Source organism: Calypte anna, chromosome 4A (genome assembly GCF_003957555.1).
Source record: "Calypte anna isolate BGI_N300 chromosome 4A, bCalAnn1_v1.p, whole genome shotgun sequence".
In the NCBI taxonomy this organism is placed as follows: Eukaryota; Metazoa; Chordata; class Aves; order Apodiformes; family Trochilidae; genus Calypte; species Calypte anna.
Window position 1 is genome coordinate 17558790 of NC_044248.1, and position 14264 is coordinate 17573053.

The 14264-nt window shown below is 40.8% G+C and overlaps 1 protein-coding gene across 1 annotated transcript in view; it reads right to left on the minus strand.

Annotated features, from left to right (window-relative positions):
• The window catches only part of LNX1 (ligand of numb-protein X 1), a 61233-nt gene that overhangs the window by 18122 nt on the left and 28847 nt on the right, over positions 1–14264 (minus strand). Inside the window, exons 3-5 of the mRNA XM_008491828.2 lie at positions 13500–13655; positions 4612–4814; positions 1674–2039 (exon numbers count right to left, since the gene is read on the minus strand). Coding sequence (XP_008490050.1) covers positions 1674–2039; positions 4612–4814; positions 13500–13655 — 725 coding nt within the window. The remainder of the gene's footprint in view (positions 1–1673; positions 2040–4611; positions 4815–13499; positions 13656–14264) is intronic.

Sequence of the window (14264 nt, forward strand, 5' to 3'; positions counted from 1 at the left end):
CATCCCTTCGTGTAAGAAGCAAATGCAAAACAGTTGTGGTTTCAGAATAATGGTTTTTCTCTGGCATAACATGGAAACAGGAAAGGCAAATGATAATTGATGAAAAAACATGACAAAAAAGACACAGGTTCCGGGAATTTTGCATTAGACAAATGTGATTCATGGAGCTCACATTAATGCAATGTAATCCTGGCTGTTCAGAAACCTGAGTCTCCTCTTTGATGGCCATGTTGTTTAAATTCCTGGGGACTGGTGTTCATTTCAAGCATTATTATAAATAACATCCACTCTTTGGAACCCAATAAGAGCTTTGGTTGCGTTTTTAATCACTTATGTGTGAATAGTCTCATTAGTAATTTTTTCCATTTCATCTCTAGGCTGAATGGGCTTTTTTTGCTTATGAAGCTCTGTTGCCTTCTTTTGTAACCATAAAGAACTGCTCCAAGAATACCAACTTTTTAGAAAGGTTTTCATTCCAGACTTGTTTCCCTTGGAGAATGTAAACCTCCCCCTTTGCCGCCTTCTGCTCCCAGTTAGTAAGCTACATAAAGTAATCCAGAAAAATGCTGGGCCAGAATTTCAATGACTTGCATTATGTAAGGGGATACTGTTTTTTTTTTACCTGTGCTATAAACTTCTCAGTAAAAGTGTAAACTGTGAACCTAATCTAAAGGAGGAATCCTTTCCACAAAATGAATGGATTCGGATGCTTCTGGAGGTCCAGTTCATGTTACCCTGATGATACCTGTTTCAAGGAGGAACCAGTTGGCCTGATTTGACATCTTGTTATTGAGGCACATGAAATTTTTCAATATGACTCCAAATGAAATGTAAAATTGCACAAGTATAATAACTGCTCTAAATACAAGATAAAAACAACAAAAGATCCTTGGCTTTGCTTTTTATGTCGAAGTTTTCTAAAAACATAGGCTTTAAAGAAAGAAAAGAAATTAAAATGGTTGTGGAGGGGAAATGAGGCAGAAACTGAATTATTTCTTTGCTGAGAAAGGCACAGTGTGGGGTTTTTTCCAACAGTTTTCTGGTAAAACTGTTTAGTGCATTGCAGAGGCATCCTGTTATTTCTCCACACGAGTTTAAAGATAGATTTTTAAAAATTTCACTGCTACAGATCCATTTTTTCCAAAGCATCTGGATTTCCATACACTAGATCTAGGTAAGAAATATCTACAAGGTATGGAGTACCTTCAGCCATAAAACACCTACTGGTATTTATCCTGAAACATGCCATTCATTGCTTTAGGCCTTTAGGCTGCTCTGGTTTGCACCAGGGAGCACTGTGGCTCCTTCCAAGATGATGCAGTCAGGACCTAGATGGACTCAGTGCTCCAATGGTTCAGACTGGTCTGCATTTTGGCAAATGCCATCACTTTTTGGTGATGCACAGACTAAGAGAATATTTACAATAATCTGTACAACACAAAGCCTGATGGTTAATGGCATCACTGTATGAGTCTGCCCATATTCACCCTTGTACTCACACTGAAACCAAGGAGCTTTCATAGGTGTAAACTGGTCAACCCATCTTGACATATCTCCTTCCCCCCAAGTCACACATATATTGAATTTGGGCCCTGCTTTGCAATGGACATTGAAAATACACCACTAGGTTTTTGCGAAGTTCAGAAACCAGAGTCAAAGTGGTGGTGACAAACCTGTATCAGCTGGGCTGCACTCTCAGGGCTGCCGTACCGATGGTCGTGTCCATTGATGGCCAACACCCGGTCATTCTCCTGAAGCTGTCCATCACGGGCAGCCACACCACCTTCCAGCAAGTTGAAAACAAATACTCCCGGCTCATCGGCCTTGCGGACGAGCTTTATTCCCAGCTGCTCATCTGGACTCCTTTTGTTCAGCACAACATGGAAACTGCTGTCCCTGTTGCAGTGAGCATCAAGGGAAAGTCCTCGGCATCGGTACCTCTGCTCTCGCAGAACTGTCAATCGGAGCACGTGGCAGGGTTGCTTCAGGATTGATAGGGCATAGTTGTGAGGCACATTTTTAATGTCCATGCCATTTACCTGGAAGAGAGAAGCATAAATCAGCAGCAGAAAGAGCATCTAACCTGAACTGGCAACAGACGGGGCAGATCTATTTACACAGATGTCTTCGTACAAAGCGACAATTTCAAACCATGTCATGCAGGAAGCCAAGTTTGCAGAGCAGAACAGTCTTCCCCCCAAGGAAAGGACATGCTGTACAGACAATTTCTGCCTTCTTTTTTTTTCCCTTTTTCCCTGATAGTCTCCAGACATACACGCTATTTTTTAGCTTTATTACTGTTCTTTCCCAAGCTCCAATATCCTTCCATATATCTTAGTTTTATTCCTCGAGCTTCTGATTTGGAATTGCCTTGCCAACCTTTCCTTTCACTCCCACCACTTTCCTGTTGTTTCTCTGCTTCATTATCTCTCAGCTGCTCTAGGTACATTAAAAAAAAAAAGTTCCTTGCTAAAGAATCTCTAATTAGAATGAAGAAAAGAGCCTCAAGTAGTAGCTTAAACGGCCTGGATATTTACTAACAATTGTGCTGATATACCACACTAGAGACTTGAGCTTTTTACATTTTGTGGTGTAAGGCATTTCCAGGTAAGATTTAGCTCGGTTGGTGGTAAAATTGCTTAACTGCCAATTCTGTAATCTGGCTGGGGAAAAGAATAAGGAAAAGAAGAGCTTCCATTCAGTCCTGTCATATTCGTGTGTGTAATAATGACTAGGCATTGCTCTTTATCACTGCTAAATGAAAAACAGTTGCAAGGTTGTAAGTCACTGCTGGCTGGAAACCCTGAGTCAGACAAGTTATTTCCATGTAGTTTTACACTGCACAGGTTGAACCATTTAAAGACTGCAAAATATCTCTGAACTGCTACAGAACTGTCCCCCAGCAACAGCAAATGCATTTGACTGGCAGGATTTTTTTGCATATGGCCCATGTGGACACAACGGGGCTCTCCCCACCACAGTCTGATGTGGGGACTGCAGCCCTCAGAGACACATCTCAACTAACTTTCAGTTGCCTGCTTGGGTACCATGATCAGCATGAGCTCCACTGGATTGGGGCTGAAACTGCTGGGAATCCTTGGTAAATCCCTGGGCAGTCAGCCACAGATGGGCCCATCTGTGCTGCAATCACACCTTCCCACTGACATGTAGATAGATGTGCCCTCCAGGACTGTTTTGGCTCAGTGGTGCCTTTGACTCTGCCACTCTGTGCTGGTGCTGGGACAGAAAGCCTCCTCAAAACACAGGACCAGGTGACACTCATCCACATGGAAAGACAATCCATAGGCACATTTACACAGTGCCAGAGTGAAGTATGCCCACATCATGATCCTGAGAAATCCCCTTGGTCACAGGCTGTCAGACATGAAGCTAAAGGCATGTCACAACCTTGGTGTGCCTCAAGTGTCTTCAGCTACCACTGGGGTCCCCAAAAGCTAGGAAAAGATGGATTACAGGTGGCACTCTGAACTTCAAATGACAGTGTACTTAATAATTACTCACATGGAATATGTAGAATAAGAAGTCAGAGGGGCTGGGAGAACTCATTAGCCCTACCAGCCAGGAATGCCACAGCAGGCATTAAGATGTGGTTCCAGAGTCCTACCTGAAAGATGACCCTCAGATACGTATTCCAGACCTTGCAGTCCACCTCACTTCCAGTTCCTGTAGCCTTATTGGATGAGTTCTGGTTGTAGCACTAGCTTGCAATAGGAATTTACCTGTGCACTCCAACTGCACAACAGCAAAACAATGAAACAAACTTGCCTTTTCAGTAATCTATTTTTTAATAAGGACTGAGGCATTAATTTAATTTGGCATCCTTGCAGAGCTCCAGGCTGCTGGGGCACCTGAGAGATCAGTTCAAAAGAGATCACTCCAAAGCTGTTCTGAAGGCACAGCTTACAAGATACCTGAACTTTAACCATTTAGCCTAATTCTGGTTCATCTGTTATACATTTCTGTAGAAATAGAAAGAGGAGCAGAAGTAGCAGCCAACAGCTAATGCCTGAATGATGCTTACATTTGTTCTTGGAGATTTCACCTGTGGCTGCTGGTGGAACAACAATCACAAAGTACAGTGGGCAACATCTCATGCTCTGCAGTGCAGAACACATCATACAGAGGAGCTAGATGCTGAAATAAATTAATCCTGATCACCTGTTCTGGTGTAAGTGGGACGTAAGGCACTGGAAACCTCACTAACTGAGAGTTGAGCCCATGGTTCAGCATAAACAAACTGGACAAAAAGCCCAGCCTCTGCTTTCAGAAAAAAAACTTTTGTACCACTGGGTCAGAAAAGCCAACAGTTCACTGTGCTGCACCACATTTCACATCTACCATGTGTGAGCAGAAATCAGAGAAGCCTACTACTGAACAGTAGAAATAAGCAAATATATGAGGCTCAAAAACTACAGAATTAAATTATCACAGCATCCAGAGGAACTGAATATCTTTCTGCATGCATTACTCTACCCGCACAAACCAGCAACTCTTCAACTCTCATCTCATGACTGACTTCTACTCTGTCTTATTCTTTGTTACTTTCATCTTACTTTGATACTTTCATCTTGTGTCTCCAGGGTACTGTACCTTCAGTATCATGTCTCCAGGCAGCAATCTTCCATCTCTGGCAATTACTCCATCTTGATAAATATGCTGTATAATAATGTGAACCAAAGGAGTCTCACTGCCTCCCACAATCCTAATGGCCAGGTTTTCATGAGGATCTGTTCGGTTGATCTTAATGCAGGTAATTTCCCCATCTGGAATCAGGTGATACAATCTGGGAAAACCTGGAAATGCACATTGTAAGGTATTTATTTGACTTCACAGATTTGCTTTGTTAAAACATACACCACACAACATCAAGTACCTGGCAGTTATCCAAACAAGGTTTTATGCATAGATGTGATTCACAGTAAGTAGGTAGAAAAGGATACCTATGCTTGCTGAGTGGACTTAAAGGAATCTTTTTTTCATGTTTAATGCCACATTCAGACTTCCTTTTTCCCCTATGAAACACAGCCCTACAACTTTGATGTAATTCAGACAGATGAAACGTACTTTAAAACATCTACATGTACTACTAATAAGGGAACAAAATATGGGTTTAGTCATCAGAGACCCCTCTGGACCAGGCCACGGTTCCTTGTTGGCCCTGGAGTAGATGGGTATGGACATCCATCTTGACAAACATCCATCCCCACTGTGGTGGGCTGAGCACCCTGCCCCAGTGGCAGCTTCCCAGGCTGCCCTTTTCCTCCATTTTTGGTGCCATAGCTGAGGTACTCGACTCATGCCATCCAAGGAAGCATTTTTTACCTTCAGATAACAGAAAGACAACCCAAGGCACACAGCAGTTTCTCTACCAGACCCCTCTCTTTCCATCACTGCTTGAATTCCAACAAGGAGGAATGACTGGCTCTCACTGCCACCTGTTTGTATTAAAATCAAAGTGAGTTCAAGGTGTCTGGAGGGAAAGATCTCTGCTGGCCCTGTCAGTCTGGGTGTGGGGAAGAGGGATTAGTGGTGGGCCTGGGGCTGTGCTGTATTTAGAATGCACTGGATTATCATCTCCTCTTCGAAACCCTACTTTTCAACTAGCATGTTTGCTTTCACAGCATGTCACTAATACTTTCTTTCCTTCTAGGTCAATTCAAACTCTTAATCTACATTCAGCAGTGAGCAAAGTTGAAGTAAAAGCATCAGTGACTTTTCTAGCACAGGCATATCAGCCTTCTACTTATTTTGCATCCTCCATAGGTGAGAGAAAGGTTTTGAATTTTTTTGTTTATGTGTCTCACATGAAAAAACCTGTAAGTCAAAAAATTAAATGCTAATGTTTTTTCAATTGCCTAATTTAGAAATGAAAGTGCAGTGACTGTTACTGAATAGTAGTAAAATGTTACATGAAAATTAACACAGTGTAATCTGAGATAGAATAAACATTTTCTACCACAGAATTAGTAGGCAACAAACCAGCAAGGACACCAAAACGTTTTGAGACAGATCAAGGAGAAAGAGCAAGCAGGAAAAAAGTATTAAGAAACACCACGTTGCATCCCTTACCACTTTTTTGATCATACGCTCTTCGAGGTGGGAAGCTGTCTTCCTCCATGTCTGTAAAAAGCACCTACTGGTAGCACAGACTTCAACTTTGTGGTTTTACACAGAGTTGACAGGCAATAAAAGTCTATCTAGATAACAATGCAGCCTTCATCAACCTAATATCCAAGTATTTATTTAATTTATACTCTCATAGTAGCAGTTTCTGCTCTAATATGGTTTTGTTTCAGTTATGCACACAACTTTAATGTATCAGGAATAGAAGTTGCTTTATATTCCCCATACTCTTCTCCTTTCTGGACAATATTTGCTCAGCTTGTAACTTGTTCTCTCTAGCCTGAAGGGTGGATTCACTCCATCTAAACCCAGGCCTATAAAACAAATGCATAATATGCTGATCTATTTGCTCTGATTTCCGTTATAGTGCATGGGCACCCAAAGGGAGCCATAGCCACTTCACTGCTAAACCACCCCTGGAGGTGCTAAACTCTCTCCACTGCTATGTAAGAAGAAAGAGACAATTAACTCTGGCATCTCAGTGGGGTGCTTAAAGTCAGATGATACAAATACTCAAAAATCACCCAAGGCCTGATCCCTGCTTCAGGATAAGTCTGCACATTTTACAGTCTCAGTGTGGCCATAAGGGTATTTATATGTAAAAATGTGATTTATAGTCTGCATCCCCACATCTTCTCTGTAAGGAAATAGCATAAATAAATATCTCTGCATATTTTGCAGAATATGAAAGTAGTCCTATAGGAGAAATATTTCCATTTCTTACTGGATGATGATTCACCTCAGGTCCTAACAAACTGTGTTGTTTCTCAAACACTAATTCTTCCATACCACATTCCTAAAACTTTTCTAAAGAAATTACCCAGTTACATTACTTGATCGTGGAGAATTGTGGACTGAAAAACTATTGACACTCTTACATTATTTCAGTTTCCCATTATTTCAGTATCCCACAGCAAAATCACAGCAAATTGGCAGTGAAAAAGTCTACACTTACATAATATGCACATATCTTTTTATGACCTTATTTAAGCTTCTTTGCACTTTGAACAATGACTTAACTGTTTTACTAAGTCTTGCAGTGGCAGCTGGCTGACTTTCAATATGACTTTATGCAGATTCGTCTAGAGGAATTTTTAATACCTAACTTCCTTCTGGAAAGTACAAATCTTCCAAAGACATTTTTCTTGCCACTCTGCAAGTCCCTAAGGCCTCTCTTTTCATAGCTAGCAGGATGTACTGCCTCACCCTATGTCTTCATTTGCTGTGCTTTTTAATAAATGTATCTTTTAATTTGCACCATTTTCTCCTCAGATGAGTCAAGCATCAAAAAAACCTCAACGCTCCTTTAATTTCTGTTCTTTTCATTGAAGTCTTGCCTTTGTTTTCATCCCAGCCATTTACATGGACAATTGTATTACCAACAACATAGACTGTCATAAGTGAAATGCCTATTTGGATAAACTAACAATAAATATGACAAACTAAATCTATAAAATACCTGTTCACCAAACAGTCTGCATTTACTGTGTACAGTATGATCAAAACCTACCGTGCCTATTTCAAGATGATGCTGTGTCTGGAAAGCAAAGTCTTCAACTTGAATTTTTCTAGTATATATACCATACCCAGAAGAGGTGAACCCTGCTCCAGCACCTGGTTGTGTACAGTCAATGGGGCCTCAGCAGCCTAAGTTAAGGGACTCCAGCTGAGCTGAGGGTTTGTACCATTCACATATATACAACTGGTTGTGAGGCTGGAGCATCAGTTTGCATAGACCCGTTTCCAGTTCTTACACTCATAATTAGAATTCTCCATTTTGTTTGACCAGGTTTTCCAGAGCAGGAAAACCCAGGAGTATTGCATACCTTTCTTTACCATTTTACATTTCCAGTCCTTAAATACCGAAGAGCTGAATCTAGAAAGAAGCAAACTTTCTGTCTTGTTTTTGGTGATTCTTGCAGGTTTTCCCACAGATTGTTGTGGTATTGTCACCGGGGGTTGTAAGGAGCATTCTGAATCTGTTAATATAATAAAATGTCATCTGCATTCAGAAAGATTGTGTGCTTTTTTCTTAAGCAATGTTTTCCTTATATTAGTGTGCAATTTTATTGATACTTCCACACATCCCATTACAGTAACAAACAACATAGGAGAGACCAGCTTTACACAGTAAATTCTGCATGTTTGGTACAATGTAGGACATGAACACATTAATATAGTGGCCATGAGACTGCAAGACAAAATTTAAGTATGCTTAATATAGTATGCTTAATATTTTATCTCCACAGTTTATACTACTTAATGGTGGTGTTACTCCAGTGCTCAGGTTTCAACTGACTTCTATGTGCACTGTGCCCCTTCTCAGTGCTACCATCAAGATAACTTCTGCCTTCATTCCCAGGATCCAGTGTGACAAAGCACTGGGTAATGTTTGCTAGGACCTGAGTCGAGACTAATCAAAAGTCACAGTAAAAAAGACTTGTGTGTCAGGTTCCAAGTCCAGATCAGAAGGTCTGAGGGATGTGAAGTGCCAGCCCAGCTATCTGCAGGGACACACACTCATGCCTCCCAGCACCTGGCCACCAGAATTTAAACGAAGCTTGTGTAACCTATTCTTGGAACATTCCTGTGTCCGTGAATGTCACGTGCACTTGTGCTGGTTTGGGACTTCATTCTGCAACCCTTTCTTCCCAATTTGTTCTCATGTAGCCATTCATCCTCCCAGCCATTTTCCATCATTCTGATTTAATATCTTCCATCAGTTCTCCAGGATGCTGATCCAATGCAAGGGGCAGGTAGAAGGCAATGCCAGCTTTAATGTTTCTTCTTGCTTCTGCACATTCCCCTTACCAAAAGAGTCCCAAAAGAACTAAAATGACTCTTGGAACATGTCTCAAAAGAGTTATGGCTATCTTATTTCCAGCAAAGTTTATCTGTCTTCAATGAAGGAAATGCTACAGAGCCAGCCTTTTTCTTCTGGAAATTGCCTGGCTCATCATCCTAGAGCAGAGTGCTTTGAACCAGCTCTGTAAGATTTCCAAGACCTGTTTTGGGAAGTTGGAACTGCAACTGAATCAAATATGAGGAAAACAGGAACAGTGTGGGATTCCTGCAGGGTGCAGTCTTCCTGAGAGAGAAGTTGGACTGTGCTGTCTTGTCCTGGGGCTGGATAAACCACTTTCTTTTCTGCATGCAGTGAGCCTTAATGCCATGAAATTGTTGATACTTAGAGCCATCCGTGTGTTTCACTTACCTTATTTTTCTTCATGTACCTTTCCCAAACACTAAAGTATTTTTATAATGCCTATTTCATATACATATGTGTATAGATATACATATATATATAAATATAAATTACAACAGAGTTCAGACTGAACAGTAGGAGTGAGATACACCCATACAACAGGAGAGTCTGTTCTGTGATCCTGCCAGGGCTGCCTTGGTCTTGACTGCTGCAAAGCAATAACAGATGGTAGATCTGCACCCACCATGAGACTAAAAAGAATGAGTTCAACTTTGAACAGCATTTGACATCCTCAAGTAATTTATTTTACAATGGCTTGACTGCAAAATGGAACTGATGAATGTTTCTGAAAACCAGAAGCAGGGCTCCCTTTTACTTGAAAACTGCAAAGAGGTTTTTGCAATTGCATTCCCAAATTCTTTCATCCTAAAATATTAGCTGGTTTACAACTTTGTAGCTCAGTTTAAGAGTGTGTGTGTCATATATATATATATATATATATATATATCTTTTCTTGAAAGTGAATTTAAAGAGTATGATGCCAAATTAAGAGCACAGTGATACAAATAAGTGCCGCGGTGCTGGATCAGCCTTTGTTCAGAGATATTTTATCATTTAAGTAGATTGTCAAGGTCATTTACACTAGTAGAACCAGTCAGAAGTTATTACATCTTAAATGCACCAGTGCCAGAAGGGCATCCCTGTCACCTTCCCTCAAGTCTCAGAATGAAAACCTCCCTTTTAATCTTTGCTAACTTCTAGTTCAGACCTGAAAAGCTATTTGTAGCTGTAATGCTGTTAATGAGATTACTCTATCACAAAATTGGGTGCAGCACTACAGACAAATACTTCTTTGCATGGGTGATTTAAAAATGATCAAATTATTAAAAGATGAGAAAATCTTAACACCTCTCTCATTCAGATGTTTTCTCATCAGTGCACTTTTCATTAACTTCTAACATTTTCTTTGGTTTGCACAATGAACTGTTCTCTGTTGAAAATGTCACTGAAACATTTAAAGAGAGTCAAAAGGAAAGCCTGGATCACGTAAATCCAAAGTGTGTGCATGTGACAAATCAAACATTATGCTGCAAATGGAAATCATGAACAGGACTGCTACCAGTTCCAGGTATAAAGGCGCATTATACTGACACTATTTCTCTGCTGTAATTATAACAGAACCACAGTTGTCATTATACATATTTTTTTTCACTAGAATAGGAATTTTCCAAAACTAATACTGCTTTCAGTTTCGAGTTATGCATCTTTGTGGTTATTTGAATATTTTTTCTCTGACATCAGGAATGATTGTTTTGTCTTGCACCCTCACAATCATATTGCAACTGAGCATTGGCCCAACAGATGTATCAGCTTCAGATTAAAGGCACTTACATAGTCTGCAGTGGGCAAATAGTTAATTTGACATCAGTGCTGGTGGTGTTGAGGGCAAATAAATAGAAGGCACTATGGGTTTTGTTCTCACAGTTCCTTTGACTAAAATACAGGTGAAACACAGTATAAACAGAGACATTTGAACTGAGAGAATTCTGAAAATTGGGGACAAATGGACTTTAATATGTTGAACTTTACCAGATGACCTGACAACACCTTTTATCAACAAGAGGTTATCTGCAAGAAGGAGTTATTTCACTCCATGCCCACTGTGAGTCTGCCACAGTCTCAAGTTTTTTCTGCTCACTCACTGACCAAGGAGGAAAGAAGCCACCAGAGAGATGGGTGAAGTGCTACCCAATCTCCTGGAGCAATGAGGCATCGCTGAGGTGTGCTCTCAGGTGGTTACTGCCATGAACCTGTGAAATTTGGGTCAAAGCAGCAGCAGCTTTCACATTGGGTATGGGGGCTTCTGAGGCCAGGATCACTACACACAGGAAAGTGGAGTGGCAATGGGGAGACAGACACATGGGGCTGCCTTTTCCCAATAGGTTTGGACCTTTAGCAAGCACAGCATGCAGCATACCACAACTGTCCCTAAAGACTGACCAGCAGCTCTAACCAGGAGTACAACTGCAGACTCAGAACAGCTGTTTAAAAAAAAATAAAGAAGAAAACACACAGAACTGGAGAAGAAAACAAGCCTCCAGCTGGCAGGATGGTAACTGCTACAGAAAGAAGTATATTCATTTTCTTCTCCAATAGGAAGAAACAGAGAGAGCCTTTGAGAGAGCCCATTGCACAGAGCACCTGTTGCAAAGGACTGAGTAGAGATCTTTGTTGAAGTTGCATTTGTATTGGTGCAAGTCCTTTGCCTGCATTTATTTAAAGACCAAATTCCAGAACTGTGCAATCAAAATGTATTATTTGCATATATAATTAATACTGTAATGTAGGCACCCAGCTTCTGTGATCTCATATGTAAGAGTAACTGCTCATTAGGTAATTAAGGACCTACCTGGTTGTTCCAGTGCAGTACTCACAAGTTTATAGGCATGCTTGGTGCAGAGGATTGAAACCACAAGCAGAGTCGAGGAGAAAATTACAATCTCAACGCTGTCAACAGGACCCCAGAGTGACTGCCACTTCAGGGCCCCATTATATGTCCCTTAAAAAGGAGACAGCAGTGCTTTTCATTCTGCTGGAAATGTAAAGGCCAGTGTCATGTTCACACCTCCTTCTGGTAACATCTGTGCTGCACTGGGTTACTGGGTAGGAACTGTTGGCATCCAGAACATCCACACATTCTGGACATGAAACCAAGCTTTCAGTAGCACAATTACAAATGTCAACTATTAGCCTAGGTAGAAAGCAGTCATAAAAATGTCTGTGTTTTACTCTGAAGAGGTGCTTTTTGAAAAGTATGAACTTGAGACATGCAGAATTTCACTCCAGTTGAAGAAGGGTTTTTGCTTACAATGTATTCCACAATTGCTAGGGCATAAGGAACCTATCTGTCTGCTCAAAGAGAGCCATAGACACCTTATTTACAATATTTTAGTGGAAGAAAAATAATAAAATATTTGGGACAGTAAAGCTATTAATGATGCTTCCAGGCCAAGGAGCAGATCCACATTATTTTTATGGAAAAGGTTTACAATTTTCAACGACTAGGTTTCATTTTGCCTACATCAGCAAGTATGTGGTGTAGGAGAGTAAGTACCACAAACACATTAATGTAGTAAAACTCTTCTTAAGGTGTAAGCAAATAAAGCAGGAGAAATACTGAAAACTGTTCTCCAATTCATTTCTTAAAGAATAATGATGCCTAAAGACAGAATTTGGCAGCCCTTTGTGAGTTTCAATGCTAGTTTGAAATGGTAGGTAATACTACAGAGGAAAGTTAGATATTTTGTCTTCTTAAAGCCCTTTTCCTGGACATTTGATCTGGGAAGAGACTTGAGGTGCTGAGGCATCAAGCACAGGAATAATAAGCTCCATGAAGACCTTGATTAAGACAATGATTCCCACTCTATCATCACTTCCTCTTGATGCACGAATGCTAATGTTTGCTTCATAATTACAGTCCAAAGCAATTAGTAACATTTGCTTATTGCTTTGAGAATGTCAAATGCCTGCTGGACCCCTCATCCTTGACGTACATCAAACAAATTTGCCTCTCCCCCCTGTTTAAGAGCAGAGCATTCTTACCTCATCACCTGCCTGGTTGAGGTAATACAGGTCTGTCACCAAGGATCCCACAGAAGTGCTGGAATAGTTACAGTATTTGCACTTTCATATCACCCTCCCACTGTAAATTTCCACTGCTTCATAAAAATTAGCTCAAACTCATGATTTCCTATGATGTATGATCACTGAGATCTGTTTGCTTTAGGCAGACAGACACATGCTGATGAAGTCTCTTGAATAAAATGATAGAGAAAATCAATGACAGCTCCAGTAATGGATCCCAGACACTCAGACCCCATATCCCACGTGCTAGATACTGGGCTGGCTGCGGTACACAGGTTTTTACCAGAGCAGCCCTACATGGGGTCCCACACCCTCCAGCAATATTCTTGCCTGCCAGTCACTAACAACATTTTAAAGAAGAAAATAAGGAAAGATTGAGTTTTCTGTTTTTTAATCATGCATTGCCTACCACATGAAAGGCATGTCAGTCATGGATGTCCAGTCCCATGTGGATAGGGTCTCCTACCCCATTTTAAGCTTTAACACAAGGAGAACAAAGCTTTACCTTCCTCTCCAGCAGTAGAATTTCCAACAGCCTCCCTTTCCCTGTCAGCCTGGTTGGAAACGGCGCTGCCACTTTTTGTCCTTCGAAGAACACTGAAGGCCTTGTTTATTTTTTTAAAAGATCTGCTTCTTATAGTGGAGCGTTCAAAGTGTCGAGCTGCAACAGCAGGAAAAAAACCAAATCAGTACAGTTCAGCACCCCTGGGCTAAAACTACATCTTTTCTGCAGCCTCAGAATATGTTGAGGCACAACATTAACAAATGAGGCCTCCTGCATTTCACCTTTGCACCCAACTCCAGCTGATATTCCAAAGCTGAACCCTCTTGCATCTAGGTACAATTGCTCTGCTTCTGTTTCACACCCTGAAATTGCCTTCCCTCAGTGTTTTGCCAGTCACACACAGCAATCTCCTCTAAGTGTAGTAGCCTGGGAGAGAATAATCCTCAAGTTATCAGAATGAGGCAGAATCAGCAGCAATTCTGTGAAAAACACATCTAAAGGAGGTACTGCCTTTCCTGAGCTATGTAAGTTCGACACCAAAAAAAAAAAAAAAAAGCTGGAAGGTGTTGTTAAAAACTCTGCTCAAAAAAAGAACACCACACTACTGCCTCAAAATCCTGTAAAGCTACCAAAGCAGCCAACGATAGCCAACAGTTTCATGTCAAAAATGCACAGATTTTCAGGTGAGAGGGACCAATTAAGTTACATCATCCAACCTGGGTAAGGCAATACTGAAAAAAGTCATAATATTTTTGAAACATGTCA